This window comes from Oncorhynchus clarkii, chromosome 25 (genome assembly GCF_045791955.1).
Source record: "Oncorhynchus clarkii lewisi isolate Uvic-CL-2024 chromosome 25, UVic_Ocla_1.0, whole genome shotgun sequence".
Lineage (NCBI taxonomy): Eukaryota > Metazoa > Chordata > Actinopteri > Salmoniformes > Salmonidae > Oncorhynchus > Oncorhynchus clarkii.
This window is the reverse complement of record NC_092171.1, coordinates 41,196,413-41,211,354: the sequence shown is the minus strand read 5'-3', so window position 1 is coordinate 41,211,354 and position 14,942 is coordinate 41,196,413. Positions and strand designations below refer to the sequence as shown.

Sequence of the window (14,942 nt, the reverse complement as noted above, 5' to 3'; positions counted from 1 at the left end):
TCCTCTCTCCCTCTCCCCCCTCCTCTCTCCCCCCTCTCTCCTCTCTCCCTCTCCCCCCTCTCTCCCTCTCTCCCTCTCCCCCTCTCTCCCTCTCCCCCTCTCCTCTCTCCCTCTTTCCTCCCTCCCTCTCCCCCTTTCCTCCCTCTCCCCCTTTCCTCCCTCTCCCCCTTTCCTCCCTCTCCCCCTTTCCTCCCTCTCCCCCTTTCCTCCCTCTCCCTCTTTCCTCTCCCTCTCTTCCCCCTCTCTTCCCCCTCTCTTCCCCCTCTCTCCTCTCTCCCTCTTTCATCCCCCTCTTTCATCCCCCTCTTTCCTCCCCCTCTTTCCGCCCTCTCTCCTCCCTCTCCCCCCCCCCTCTTTCCTCCCTCCCTCTCTCCCCCCTATCTCCTCTCTCCTTCTCCTCCCCCTCTTTCCTCCCTCCCTCTCACCTCCCTCTCCTCCCCCTCTCTTCCCTCTCTCTCCTCCCTCTTTCCTCTCTCTCCCTCTTTCCTCCCTCTTTCCTCCCTCTTTCCTCCCTCTTTCCTCCCTCTTTCCTCCCCCTCTTTCCTCTCCCCCCTCTTTCCTCCCTCCCTCTTTCCTCCCCCTCTCTCCTCTCCCCCTCTTTCCTCCCCCTCTTTCCTCCCCCTCTTTCCGCCCTCTCTCCTCCCTCTCCCCCCTCTTTCCTCCCTCCCTCTCTCCCCCCTCTCTCCTCTCTCCCTCTCCTCCCTCTCCCCCCTCTTTCCTCCCTCCCTCTCTCCCCCCTCTCTCCTCTCTCCCTCTCCTCCCTCTCCTCCCTCTCCTTCCTCTCCTCCCTCTCCTCCCTCTCCTTCCTCTCCTCCCTCTCTCCTCTCTCCCTCCAGTGTAGCGTTGATGAACCATAGTTGTAGTCCTAACGTCATCGTCACCTATAAGGGGACAGTAGCTGAGGTACGAGCCGTGCAGGACATCCAGCCTGGAGACGAGGTGAGACCTGGCCTGAACACACGCTGAGACACACACACGCTGAGACACACACACGCTGAGACACACACACGCTGAGACACACACACGCCGAGGCACGCACACACGCCGAGGCACGCACACACGCCGAGGCACGCACACACACACAGACACACACACACACACGCTGAGACACACACACACACGCTGAGACACACGTTATGCTCTTCTATCCTCGTGGGGATTTTCCTTGCTTTACTTTTTAGGGTTTTTAGGTTCAAACAAGGATAAAAGAACCAAGCCACACACCCTGAACACTCACACACCATACCACACACCCAATAAACCTGAACTCTAACCCTGGTCCTGTTAACCCTTCCTCTTCCTCTCTCTGTGGAGGTCCTGTTAACCCTTCCTCTCTCTCTCTCTGTGGAGGTCCTGTTAACCCTTCCTCTCTCTCTCTCTCTGTAGAGGTCCTGTTAACCCTTCCTCTCTCTCTCCCTGTGTCTGTCCTGTTAACCCTTCCTCTCTCTTTGTGTAGATCTTCAACAGTTACATTGACCTGCTCTACCCGACAGACGACAGGAACGAGAGACTGAGGGATTCATACTTCTTTACCTGCGTGTGTAATGAGTGTGCCACGCGGTCTAAGGTACAGTACAATAACGTAGGAACCACAGACAAACGTAGTAACCACAGTACAATAACGTAGTAACCACAGTACAAACGTAGTAACCACAGTACAATAACGTAGTAACCACAGTACAATAACGTAGTAACCACAGACAAACGTAGTAACCACAGTACAAAAACAATAACGTAGTAACCACAGATGTACAAACCAGACCATACGGGGTCACTGTAACTAGCACACAGCCTATGAAAACACTACTACTACCACTACTACTACTACCACTACTACTAGTATTACTACTACTACTATTATTACTACTACTACCACTATTACTACTACTACCAATGCTATTACTATTAACAATACTACTATTACTACTACCATTGCTACTACTACTACTACTAGTATTACTACTACTACTACTACTACTACTACTACTAGTATTACTACTACTAGTATTACAACTACTACCACTACTACTAGTAGTAGTATTACTACTACTAGTATTAATACTACTACTACTACTACTACTAGTATTACAACTACTACTACTACTAGTATTACTACTACTACTACTAGTATTACTACTACTACTACTACTACTACTACTACTACTAGTATTACAACTACTACTACTACTAGTATTACTACTACTACTACTAGTATTACTACTAGTATTACTACTACCATTGCTACTACTACTAGTATTACTTCCAATACTACTACTACTACTATTACTACCAATACTAATACTACTACTACTACTACTACTACTACTAATACCAATACTACTACTACTACCAATACTAATACTACTACTACTACTAATACCAATACTACTACTACTACTACTAGTATTACTACTACCACTACTAGTATTGCTACTATTACTACCATTGCTGCTACTACTACTACTACTACTACCTCTACTACTATTACTACTACCAATACTACTACCAATACCAATACTACTATTACTACTACTACCACCAATACTACTACTACTACTCCTACTACCACTACTACTACTACCACTACTACTACTACTACTACCACTAATACTAATACCACTACTACTACTACTACTACCACTAATAATAATAATAATACTACTACTACTACTACTACTACTACTACTACTACAAGCAGCCCTGGTGTAAACCTACAGGAGGGTATCTCTCCAGGAACAGGGCTAACCTTCTCCTCTTCCCTCTCCATACAAGACAAGGACAATTCCTAAAACTGGGTGGGTCACACACTGTGACTGCAGTAAAGGTGTGAGACGCACTGCAGTAAAGAAGACTGCAGCTGTGTGTGTGTTAGTTATTGATCTGCGTGTCCTCGTGTGAAAACTAGAATACATGCAATCCCCTCTGGAGCCATTCTAGCCCTCATTTCGTTCAGTTTCAGATGTCTCTCTTTTGTCCCTCTCTTCTCTCTCTCTTCTGTCTCTCTTTTGTCTCTCTCTCTCCTGTGTCTCTTCTGTCTCTCTCTCTCTTCTGTCTCTCTCTTTGTCCTGTGTCTCTTTTGTCTCTCTTCTGTGTCTCTTTTGTCTCTCTCTTCTGTGTCTCTTTTGTCTCTCTCTTCTGTGTCTCTTTTGTCTCTCTCTCCTGTGTCTCTTTTGTCTCTCTCTCCTGTGTCTCTTTTGTCTCTCCTGTGTCTCTTTTGTCTCTCCTGTGTCTCTTCTGTCTCTCTCTCTTCTGTGTCTCTTCTGTCTCTCTCTCTTCTCTCTCTCCTTTGTCTCTCTCTTCTGTGTCTCTTCTGTCTCTCTCTCTTCTGTGTCTCTTCTGTCTTTCTCTCCTGTGTCTCTTCTGTCTCTCTCTCCTGTCTCTCTTCTGTGTCTCTTTTGTCTCTCTCTTCTGTGTCTCCTGTCTCTCTCTTCTGTGTCTCCTGTCTCTCTCTTCTGTGTCTCTTCTGTCTCTCTTCTCTTTCTTCTGTCTCTCTTCTGTCTCTCTCTTCTGTGTCTCTTCTGTCTCCCGTCTCTCTCTTCTGTCTCTCTTCTGTATCTCTCTCTTCTGTGTCTCTTGTCTCTCCTCTCTTCTGTGTCTCTTGTCTCTCTCCACTGTCTCTAGGATGGAGGTAAGATGGCGCTTCAAAAGTTGAGCTCTCCTCCACAGCCAGAGGAGGTCAGAAAGATGGTTCGCTATGCCAGGAATGTTATTGAAGAGTTCCGTAGAGCTAAGCACTACAAGAATATCCTTTTCTCTACTGTACACCTCTTACTTTCTACGCGTCCTTCGCTCTCTCCTTCTCTCCCTCCTTCTCTCCCTCCTTCGCTCTCTCCTTCTCTCCCTCCTTCTCTCCCTCCTTCTCTCCCTCCTTCTCTCCCTCCTTCGCTCTCTCCATCCCCACACTCACTTTATCTCCCTCCTTCTCTCCCTCCTTCTCTCCCTCCTTCTCTCCCTCCTTCTATACCTCCTTCTATACCTCTTCTCTCTCCTTCTCTCCCTCCTTCTCTCTCTCCCTCGCTCAAATCAGTTTATTTGTCACGTGCACAATATAGTGAGTGGTAAAGTGAAATGCATAATTGCCTCTCTTCCTCAACAGCGTAAATGAGCTAAGCGAATCAACAGCGTGAAGTAAATGAGCTAAGCGAATCAACAGCGTGAAGTAAATGAGCTAAGCGAATCAACAGCGTGAAGTAAATGAGCTAAGCGAATCAACAGCGTGAAGTAAATGAGCTAAGCGAATCAACAGCGTGAAGTAAATGAGCTAAGCGAATCAACAGCGTGAAGTAAATGAGCTAAGCGAATCAACAGCGTGAAGTAAATGAGCTAAGCGAATCAACAGCGTGAAGTAAATGAGCTAAGCGAATCAACAGCGTGAAGTAAATGAGCTAAGCGAATCAACAGACAAGTTGATAAGTATGAAAAGAGCACAACAATCGGTATAAAAGAACAAGAGTTGACCCTTTTATACCTAACTCTGTAGGAGTCATTTTTATCTGTGCTCTTATGGCTGCTACCACAGTACCTGGATACAGTGTGGGAGGGGAGGTTTGATTGACAGAGGGGGGGGGGGGTATGGAAATATGGAAATGTCAGGTATTCAGTTCCTGTGTTGTTTGTGACCCATGTAGACCCAAGCACAGCCAGAAGAGGACTGGCCACCCCACATAGCCTGGTTCCTCTCTAGGTTTCTTCCTAGGTTTTGGCCTTTCTAGGGAGTTTTTCCTAGCCACCGTGCTTCTACACCTGCATTGCTTGCTGTTTGGGGTTTTAGGCTGGGTTTCTGTACAGCACTTTGAGATATCAGCTGATGTAAGACGGGCATTATAAATACATTGATTGATTGTAGTAGGTCCAGTACCAGTAGGTCCAGTACTAGTAGGTCCAGTACTAGTAGGTCCAGTACCAGTAGGTCCAGTACCAGTAGGTCCAGTACGGTCCAGTACCAGTAGATCCAGTACTAGTAGGTCCAGTACTAGTAGGTCCAGTACCAGTAGGTCCAGTACCAGTAGGTCCAGTACTATCTTCCCTTCCACACACATCACTCCTGTTATGAACCTTAGCCCACAGTCAAATTCCCTTTCTCCTCTCTTTATACCCTTTATACTGTGAGCTCATTGGACTGGTGGAAGCAGTATTGAGTCTAACCCTCTAGCACCACCCTAGTGATCTATGTGATGTATTGTCTGTAACCCTCTAGTACCACCCTAGTGATCTATGTGCTGTATTGAGTCTAACCCTCTAGCACCACCCTAGTGATCTATGTGCTGTATTGAGTCTCTAACCCTCTAGCACCACCCTAGTGATCTGCAGAGTTCTGTCCAGGTCTGTGCCCAAACATTTATTTTGAAAATCCACCTCTCCAGAAATAAATCTCACTGTTGTCGCTTGTTATAGACCCCCCCTCAGGCCCCAGCTGTGCCCTGGGCACCGTATGTGAGTGAATTGCCCCCCATTTATCTTCAGAGTTCGTGTTAGATGACCTAAACTGGGATATGCTTAACACCCCGCCTGTCCTACATTCTAAGCTAGATGCCCTCAATCTCACACAAATCAAGGAACCTACCAGGTACAACCCTAAATCCGTAAACACGGGCACCCTCATAGATGTCATCCTGACCAACCGGCCCTCTAAATACACCTCTGCTGTCTTCAACCAGGATCTCAGCGATCACTGCCTCATTGCCTGTGTTCGCTACGGGTCCGCGGACAAACGACCACCCCTCATCACTGTCAAACGCTCCCTAAAACACTTCAGCAAGCAGGCCTTTCTAATCGACCTGGCCCGGGTATCCTGGAATGATATTGACCTAATTCCGTCAGTAGAGGACGCCTGGTTATTCTTTAAAAGTGTTTTTCTCACCATCTTAAAAAGCACGCCCCATTCAAAAAATGTAGAACTAAGAACAGATGTAGCCCTTGGTTCACTCCAGACCTGACTGCCCTTGACCAGCACAAAAACATCCTGTGGCGTACTGCATTAGCATCGAATAGCCCCCGTGATATGCAACTGTTCAGGGAAGTTAGGAACCAATATGCACAGGCAGTTAGGAAAGCTAAGGCTAGTTTTTTCAAACAGAAATTTGCATCCTGTAGCACAAACTCCAAAAAGTTCTGGGACACTGTAAAGTCCATGGAGAATAAGAGAACCTCCTCCCAGCTGCCCACTGCACTGAGGCTAGGAATCATTTTCACCACCGATAAATCCACAATAATTGATCATTTCAATAAGCATTTTTCTACGGCTGGCCATGCTTTCCACCTGGCTACCCCTACCCCGGTCAACTGCCCTGCACCCCCCACAGCAACTTGCCCAAGCCTCCCCATTTCTCCTTCACCCAAATCCAGATAGCCAATGTTCTGAAAGAGCTGCAAGATCTGGACCCCTACAAATCAGCCGGGCTAGACAATCTGGACCCTCTCTTTCTAAAATGATCTGCCGCAATTGTTGCAACCCCTATTACTAGCCTGTTCAACCTCTCTTTCGTGTCTTCTGAGATTCCCGAACATCCCCCTCTTCAAAGGGGGGGGGGGGGGGGGGACACTCTAGACCCAAACTGCTACAGACCTACAGTGGAGCAAAAAAGTATTTAGTCAGCCACCAATTGTGCAAGTTCTCCCACTTAAAAAGATGAGGCCTGTAATTTTCATCATAGGTACACTTCAACTATGACAGACAAAATGAGAAGAAAAAAATCCAGAAAATCACATTGTAGGATTTTTAATGAATTTATTTGCAAATGATGGTGGAAAATAAGTATTTGGTAACCTACAAACAAACAAGATTTCTGGCTCTCACAGACCTGTAACTTCTTCTATAAGAGGCTCCTCTGTCCTCAACTCGTTACCTGTATTAATGGCACCTGTTTGAACTTGTTATCAGTATAAAAGACACCTGTCCACAATCTCAAACAGTCACACTCCAAACTCCACTATGGCCAAGACCAAAGAGCTGTCAAAGGACACCGGAAACTAAATTGTAGACCTGCACCAGGCTGGGAAGACTGAATCTGCAATAGGTAAGCAGCTTGGTTTGAAGAAATCAACTGTGGGAGCAATTATTAGGAAATGGAAGACATACAAGACCACTGATAATCTCCCTCGATCTGGGGCTCCACGCAAGATCTCACCCCGTGGGGTCAAAATGATCACAAGAACGGTAAGCAAAAATCCCAGAACCATACGGGGGACCTAGTGAATGACCTGCAGAGAGCTGGGACCAAAGTAACAAAGCCTACCATCAGTAACACACTACGCCGCCAGGGACTCAAATCCTGCAGTGCCAGACGTGTCCCCCTGCTTAAGCCAGTACATGTCTAGGCCCGTCTGAAGTTTGCTAGAGAGCATTTGGATGATCCAGAAGAATATGGTCAGATGAAACCACAATAGAACTTTTTGGTAAAAACTCAACTCGTTGTGTTTGGAGGACAAAGAATGCTGAGTTGCATCCAAAGAACACCATACCTACTGTGAAGCATGGGGGTGGGAACATCATGCTTTGGGGCTGTTTTTCTGCAAAGGGACCAGGACGACTGATCTGTGTAAAGGAAAGAATGATTGGGGCCATGTATCGTGAGATTTTGAGTGAAAACCTCCTTCCATCAGCAAGGGCATTGAAGATGAAACGTAGCTGGGTCTTTCAGCATGACAATGATCCCAAACACACCGCCCGGGCAACAAAGGAATGGCTTCGTAAGAAGCATTTCAAGGTCCTGCAGTGGCCTAGCCAGTCTCCAGATCTCAACCCCATAGAAAATCTTTGGAGGGAGTTGACAGTCCGTGTTGCCCAGCAACAGCCCCAAAACATCACTGTTCTAGAGGAGATCTGCATGGAGGAATGGGCCAAAACACCAGCAACAGTGTGTGAAAACCTTGTGAAGACTTACAGAAAACGTTTGACCTCTGTCAAAGGGTATATAACAAAGTATTGAGAAACTTTTGTTATTGACCAAATACTTATTTTCCACCATAATTTGCAAATAAATTCATTAAAAATCCTACAATGTGATTTTTTTCCCCTAATTTTGTCTGTCATAGTTGAAGTGTACCTATGATGAAAATTACAGGCCTCTCTCATCTTTTTAAGTGGGAGAACTTGCACAATTGGTGGCTGACTAAATACTTTTTTGCCCCACTGTATATCCATCCTACCCTGCCTTTCTAAAGTCTTCGAAAGCCAAGTTAATAAACAGATTACCGACCATTTAGAATCCCACCGTACCTTCTCTGCTCTGCAATCTGGTTTCAGCGCTGGTCATGGGTGCACCTCAGCCACGCTCAAGATCCTAAACTATATCATAACCGCCATCGATAAGAGACAATACTGTGCAGCCGTCTTCATCGACCTGGCCAAGGCTTTCGACTCTGTCAATCACGCATTCTTATCGGCAGACTCAACAGCCTTGGTTTCTCAAATGATTGCCTCGCCTGGTTCACCAACTACTTCTCTGATAGATTTCAGTGTGTCAAATCAGAGGGCCTGTTGTCTGGACCTCTGGCAGTCTCTATGGGGGTGCCACAGGGTTACATTCTCGGGCCGACTCTTTTCTCTGTATATATCAATGATGTCGCTCTTGCTGCTAGTGATTCTCTGATCCACCTCTACGCAGACGACATCATTCTGTATACTTCTGGCCCTTTGGACACTGTGTTAACTACCCTCCAGACGAGCCTCAATGCCACACAACTCTCCTTCCGGGGCCTCCAACTGCTCTTAAAAGCTAGTAAATGAAATGCATGCTCTTAACCGATCGCTGGACAACTACAAATACCTAGGTGTCTGGTTAGACTGTAAACTCTCCTTCCAGACTCACATCAAACATCTCCAATCCAAAATTAAATCTAGAATCGGCTTCCTATTTTGCAACAAAGCATCCTTCACTCCTGCTGCCAAACATACCCTCATAAAACTGACTATCATACCGATCCTTGACTTTGGCGATGTCATCTACAAAATAGCCTCCGACACTCTACTCAGCAAACTGGATGCAGTCTATCACAGTGCCATCCGTTTTGTCACCAAAGCCCCACCACTGTGACCTGTATGCTCTCGTTGGCTGGCCCTCGCTTCATATTCATCGCCAAACCCACTGGCTCCAGGTCATCTATAAGTCTTTGCTAGGTAAAGCTCCGCCTTATCTCAGCTCACTGGTCACCATAGCAGCACCCACCCGTAGCACTGCGCTCCAGCAGGTATATTTCACTAGTCGTCCCCAAAGCCAACTCTTCCTTTGGCCGCCTTTCCTTCCAGTTCTCTGCTGCCAATGACTGGAACGAATTGCAAAAATCATTGAAGCTGGAGACTCTTACCTCCCTCTCTAACTTAAAGCATCAGCTGTCAGAGCAGCTTACCGATCACTGCAGCTGTACCCAGCCCATCTGTAAATAGCCCATCCAACCAACTACCTACCTCATCCCCATATTTGTTTTGTTTTTCTGCTCTTTTGCACACCAGTATTTCTACTTGCACATTCAACTTCTGCACATCTGTCACTAATGTTAATGCCAAATTGTAATTATTTCACCTCTATGGCCCATTTATTGCCTTACCTCCCTACTCTTCTACATGTGCACACACTCTATATAGATTTTTCTATTGTGTTATTATCTGTACGCTTGTTTATTCCATGTGTAACTCTGTGTTGTTGTTTGTGTCACACTGTTTTGCTTTATCTTGGCCAGGTCGCAGTTGTAAATGAGAACTTGTTCTCAACTAGCCTACCTGGTTAAATAAAGGTGTTCTCAACTAGCCTACCTGGTTAAATAAAGGTGTTCTCAACTAGCCTACCTGGTTAAATAAAGGTGTTCTCAACTAGCCTACCTGGTTAAATAAAGGTGAAATAAATAAATAAATAATCTGTTGTATTGAGTCCTTGACCCTCTAGCACCCCCTAGTGACCTGCTGGAGATCTGTGAGTTGAGCCAGGAGAAGATGAGCTCTATATTTGCAGACACTAACGTGTACGTGCTTCACATGATGTACCAGGCCATGGGAGTCTGTCTGTACATGCAGGACTGGGACGGAGCCATGAGCTACGGAGAGAAGATCATTCAACCATACAGGTGACTAAAACATACAGCAGACGCTTTTATCCAAAGAGACTTATTCATGTGTACAAGAAACGCTATTTTTGAGTAAAGGAAGTCTCCCTCTGAGTGAAGGAAGTCTCCCTCTGAGTGAAGGAAGTCTCCCTCTGAGTGAAGGAAGTCTCCCTCTGAGTGAAGGAAGTCTCCCTCTGAGTGAAGGAAGTCTCCCTCTGAGTGAAGGAAGTCTCCCTCTGAGTGAAGGAAGTCTCCCTCTGAGTGAAGGAAGTCTCCCTCTGAGTGAAGGAAGTCTCCCTCTGAGTGAAGGAAGTCTCCCTCTGAGTGAAGGAAGTCTCCCTCTGAGTGAAGGAAGTCTCCCTCTGAGTGAAGGAAGTCTGCCTCTGAGTGAAGGAAGTCTCCCTCTGAGTGAAGGAAGTCTCCCTCTGAGTGAAGGAAGTCTCCCTCTGAGTGAAGGAAGTCTCCCTCTGAGTGAAGGAAGTCTCCCTCTGAGTGAAGGAAGTCTGCCTCTGAGTGAAGGAAGTCTCCCTCTGAGTGAAGGAAGTCTCCCTCTGAGTGAAGGAAGTCTCCCTCTGAGTGAAGGAAGTCTGCCTCTGAGTGAAGGAAGTCTCCCTCTGAGTGAAGGAAGTCTCCCTCTGAGTGAAGGAAGTCTCCCTCTGAGTGAAGGAAGTCTCCCTCTGAGTGAAGGAAGTCTCCCTCTGAGTGAAGGAAGTCTCCCTCTGAGTGAAGGAAGTCTCCCTCTGAGTGAAGGAAGTCTCCCTCTGAGTGAAGGAAGTCTCCCTCTGAGTGAAGGAAGTCTCCCTCTGAGTGAAGGAAGTCTCCCTCTGAGTGAAGGAAGTCTCCCTCTGAGTGAAGGAAGTCTCCCTCTGAGTGAAGGAAGTCTCCCTTTACTTTCAATGCATTTTCCTTCAAAAGCTGGGTAAACGCGCTCCCCAAATAAAATAAAAAATTCTGTAAACAGCGTTTACATTTCACTACCCAGCCTGTTCTCTGATTGGTTCATCTCTCCTGTGTGTCCAGTGTCTACTACCCAGCCTGCTCTCTGATTGATTGTTTCATCTCTCCTGTGTTTCCAGTGTCCACTACCCAGCCTATTCTCTGAACGTGGCCTCCATGTACCTGAAACTGGGCCGTCTCTACCTGGGACTTGAGAGGAAGACCCAGGGAGTCAAGGCATTAAAGAAGGTAAACCCTGTCATTCACCAGGGCATTCAGGAAGTACACACACACACACACATTGATCAATTGAATCAGGTGTGTTACTACAGAGATGGAATACCCAGGGTTTGTATTTCTGTAGCTCTCTGGCGTAGTCAGATATCCCTGACCTAGGGTTCCCACTAAATGTCCAAGCTGCAAAGTCCAAATTTGCTGAATCGTAAAAATGTATGAAAAATAAATAATAATAATAATTCAAAGTTAGGCATACGCTTTTCAGAGTGGTTAGGTTTAAAACCAGTTTTTTTTTTTTAAATATATAGTTTTTTGAAATAGGCAGGGTCTTTGTAACTTGGCTAGATAGTGACGACCAACAAACGTTAATGTGTAACGTGTCACTTCCTGATTTCCTGTCCAGGCGATCGCCATCATGGAAGTGGCTCATGGGAAGGATCACCACTACGTAACTGAGGTCAAACAAGAGGTGGAGGAGCTGAAATAAGGAGGAGGTGAAGAAGAAGAGGAAGGAGTGAGGGAGGAAGAGAGCACAAAGGGCTTCTCCAAATCCTGGGGCAAACAAAAACATATTTTTTTTAAATCTACAAAACTAAACAGCTGCACGGCATGCATCCTATACCTCTCTTTTTATGTGTATCTCTCTCCATCTCCCTCTCGGTCTCTGGTCAAATCAGTTATTTTTTGTTTGTCATGCAGGCAGGCAGTTAACCAGTCGGTGAAAGAGACAATGTGACCCCGGTATTTCTGTTTGTCGGTTGTCTTAGACAGTACGTGTCTAGGGTGTTTTTATGTACTGGCTAGCAGTATTTGCTGTAACTGGCAAGGACAGTTGTCTTGTTTTTAGTTTTGTTATTGGCCTGGACTAGCCTCGTATCTGCCTAAACTGTTATGAAAAATGAACTCGTGAATTTACAAATGACGTTTGTATTAAAGCGATGACGGGTTTCTCTCCTCTCATACAAGGTAGCAAAGTGAGAGAACAATACCAAAAAAAATAAATCATTAATTGTTATGAATATGTCCGAACTTTAAATCATTTGCGTTTGTCTTACAACACGAACCGTGTTGAACAACTTTTGTCCTTTTTGCCTGTTTTATAAAATCAGAAGTGTTGCATGTTTTCTCTCTCATATACTGTCTTTGTACCGACCTGTAAGGAAGCAGGGTTGTAGTCTTTGTACCGACCTGTAAGGAAGCAGGGTTGTAGTCTTTGTACCGACCTGAAAGGAAGCAGGGTTGTAGTCTTTGTACCGACCTGTAAGGAAGCAGGGTTGTAGTCTTTGTACCGACCTGTAAGGAAGCAGGGTTGTAGTCTTTGTACCGACCTGTAAGGAAGCAGGGTTGTAGTCTTTGTACCGACCTGTAGAGAAGCAGGGTTGTAGTCTTTGTACCGACCTGTAAGGAAGCAGGGTTGCCCTCAAATTCGGTTTTAATTCCAAAAGTAAATCAAATTTCAAATGTTTCTCATTGGCTAGAATATAAATTTCAACGTGCTTCCTGAATTGACTGGAGTTGATATGGGAATTGGCCCCCAACCCTGAAGGGAAGTAATTTTCCACATCGTTCATTCAATGTCATCACATAGATTTTGTTGTTGTTGTTGAAACAACGTTGATTAATCAGTTTCTGCCTAGTAAGATGACTGTAAAACCCTCAATATTAACCTAAACCTTTAGGGGAATGAAAACATACCTGGCCCTGGATCACAATCTCTTTCCTGGGAACCCCAAGGGGTGCATGTTTCTGCTGTTGCCCTAGCATTACGGACTATTTCAAATAATCAACACAATAACAAGCTCTGCTTATTTGAAACGGCTGTGTAGTGCTCTGTAGCTCAGTTGGTAGAGTATGACGCTTGTAAACGCCAGGGTAGTGGGTTCGATTCCCGGGACCACTCATACGTAAAACGTATGCATGCGTGGGATAAAAGCGTCTGCTGAATGGTATATATATTAGGACCAAAAACCCCAAAACTTTGAGATCCCCAGAACTGAGTTCAGAAAACGTCTGGCTTAGAGACGACTTCCACTTCACCTCACTTCCCCTCTGTACTGTGGTTGGTTTGAGTGTGTCGGACATCAGACATGGAAACCCAAATAAAACAGAAAACAGAGAATGTTGTTTTGTTTGTTTATTCACTTGTATGGTCTACAAACCTTCTTTTCTCCTTTGAAACAAACTCCTTTTTTATTCAGTTTGATCTGTTATGAATATCATAATGATCCTCGGATGAACCAAAAGGAGGAGGAAGTCCGGTACTTCCTGGGGAAATGGAAGCAGAAATAGTACACCTCACGCACTGGTTGAGTTCCTACCCGACGACATGTATCAACCAATGGTTTCCTGCCACATCATCGACTGTGCAGTCAGGCATCGAATGCCTATATATCATGATGTGGTTATCTCTTCACTCTTGGCATTTTGAGCAAAATTATTTAATCAATTCAATTCAGCAAATAATTTTGAATGGATTGATGACCTCATATTTGAGCATGTATGGCCTCATTCAGAAAATCCTCATTATTTCTTCTTCTTCTTCGAGATATTTTGGATACAGAAAGTCTCAAGGTTGTCCTCCACTTCAAGCCTGGATCTGTACTTGGTTTTCCAACACGGCCAAAAACATTAGAAGCCAAGCTCACACAGGTAGGCTGATTCGAATGGCAGGAGAGCTCTGATTTGACTATATCTTGTGAGAGCTGCGTAGTCTGTGTCAGATTTCAACCAGAACTCGCTGTCTTTGCAACTGAAGTTCACAGGTCAGCTGATCCTGGATTTCCATGGAGAGATGACGATGTCCACCAGAAAGGGGTGAGTGATCTTGATCTGAATCTTGGGAGCTGTTCTCTGGGACTTATTTTTCCAGACTGGACTTCAAGGTTGTCAAGTAATCACTCATTATCGCCAATGGCATCGTTCACTAGCGGCAGGGTAGCCTAGTGGTTAGAGCATTGGACTAGTAACCAAAAGGTTGCAAGTTCAAATCCCCGAGCTGACAAGGTACAAATCTGTCGTTCTGCCCCTGCACAAGGCAGTTAACCCACTAGGCCGTCATTGAAAATAAGAATTTGTTCTTAACTGACTTGCCTAGTTAAATAAAGGTAATAAAAATAAAGTGGCATCGTTCACTAGCGAGATGGTAGAATGGTATTGTGTCCGTTCTCAAGTGATGTTTTCCACAGCTCTACCTTTCTTTCGGGAACATTTCAAAAAAAAACTTGGGCTTCTGACAAATTGCAGAGACAGATTCAGGGAGTTCAGCTTTTCAAAGATATCTGATATCAGCTCTTCTTCTTTTACCCAGAGTGGCAAGTGCTTCCCGGTGGTGATTCCCACTGCACATTACGAGTCTTTTTTCGTTGTCGTTGTTGTTGTTGTTGTTGTTGTTGTTGTTGCTTTTAATTCTCCGGGCGAACCCAGTAATAGCCGGGGTTCCATCTGTGTAGATAACACCACAGGTATCCCACTTCAAATCATTCTCAAGGAAAAAATCAATCAGGATTTAAAAATAACTCCATGCCCAGTTGCCCCTCCTTTTTTGATTGATTTACAGAACAAACCAATGTCCTGAACCTCACAAAAGCAACAAAAAAAATAGGCCTCCTTCACCACATCCGTTGCCTCATCCAACTGTATGGCAAACTCCGACTCCCTGAATCGGGACATCAGCTGCTCGTTGGACGTATCTGACACTGCGCTGTCTGCTGTCACTGTCCTAACTATGTCAA

At 45.4% G+C, this 14,942-nt stretch overlaps 1 protein-coding gene across 1 annotated transcript in view; it reads left to right on the top strand.

The window, feature by feature from the left end:
• The window catches only part of LOC139383551 (N-lysine methyltransferase SMYD2-A-like), a 41,763-nt gene extending 28,433 nt beyond the window's left edge, over nt 1–13,330 (top strand). The window contains exons 7-12 of the mRNA XM_071128129.1: nt 837–939; nt 1,457–1,567; nt 3,622–3,742; nt 9,885–10,059; nt 11,115–11,223; nt 11,615–13,330. Coding sequence (XP_070984230.1) covers nt 837–939; nt 1,457–1,567; nt 3,622–3,742; nt 9,885–10,059; nt 11,115–11,223; nt 11,615–11,698 — 703 coding nt within the window. The 3' untranslated portion in view covers nt 11,699–13,330. The remainder of the gene's footprint in view (nt 1–836; nt 940–1,456; nt 1,568–3,621; nt 3,743–9,884; nt 10,060–11,114; nt 11,224–11,614) is intronic.
• The last annotated feature ends 1,612 nt before the right edge of the window (nt 13,331–14,942 follow it).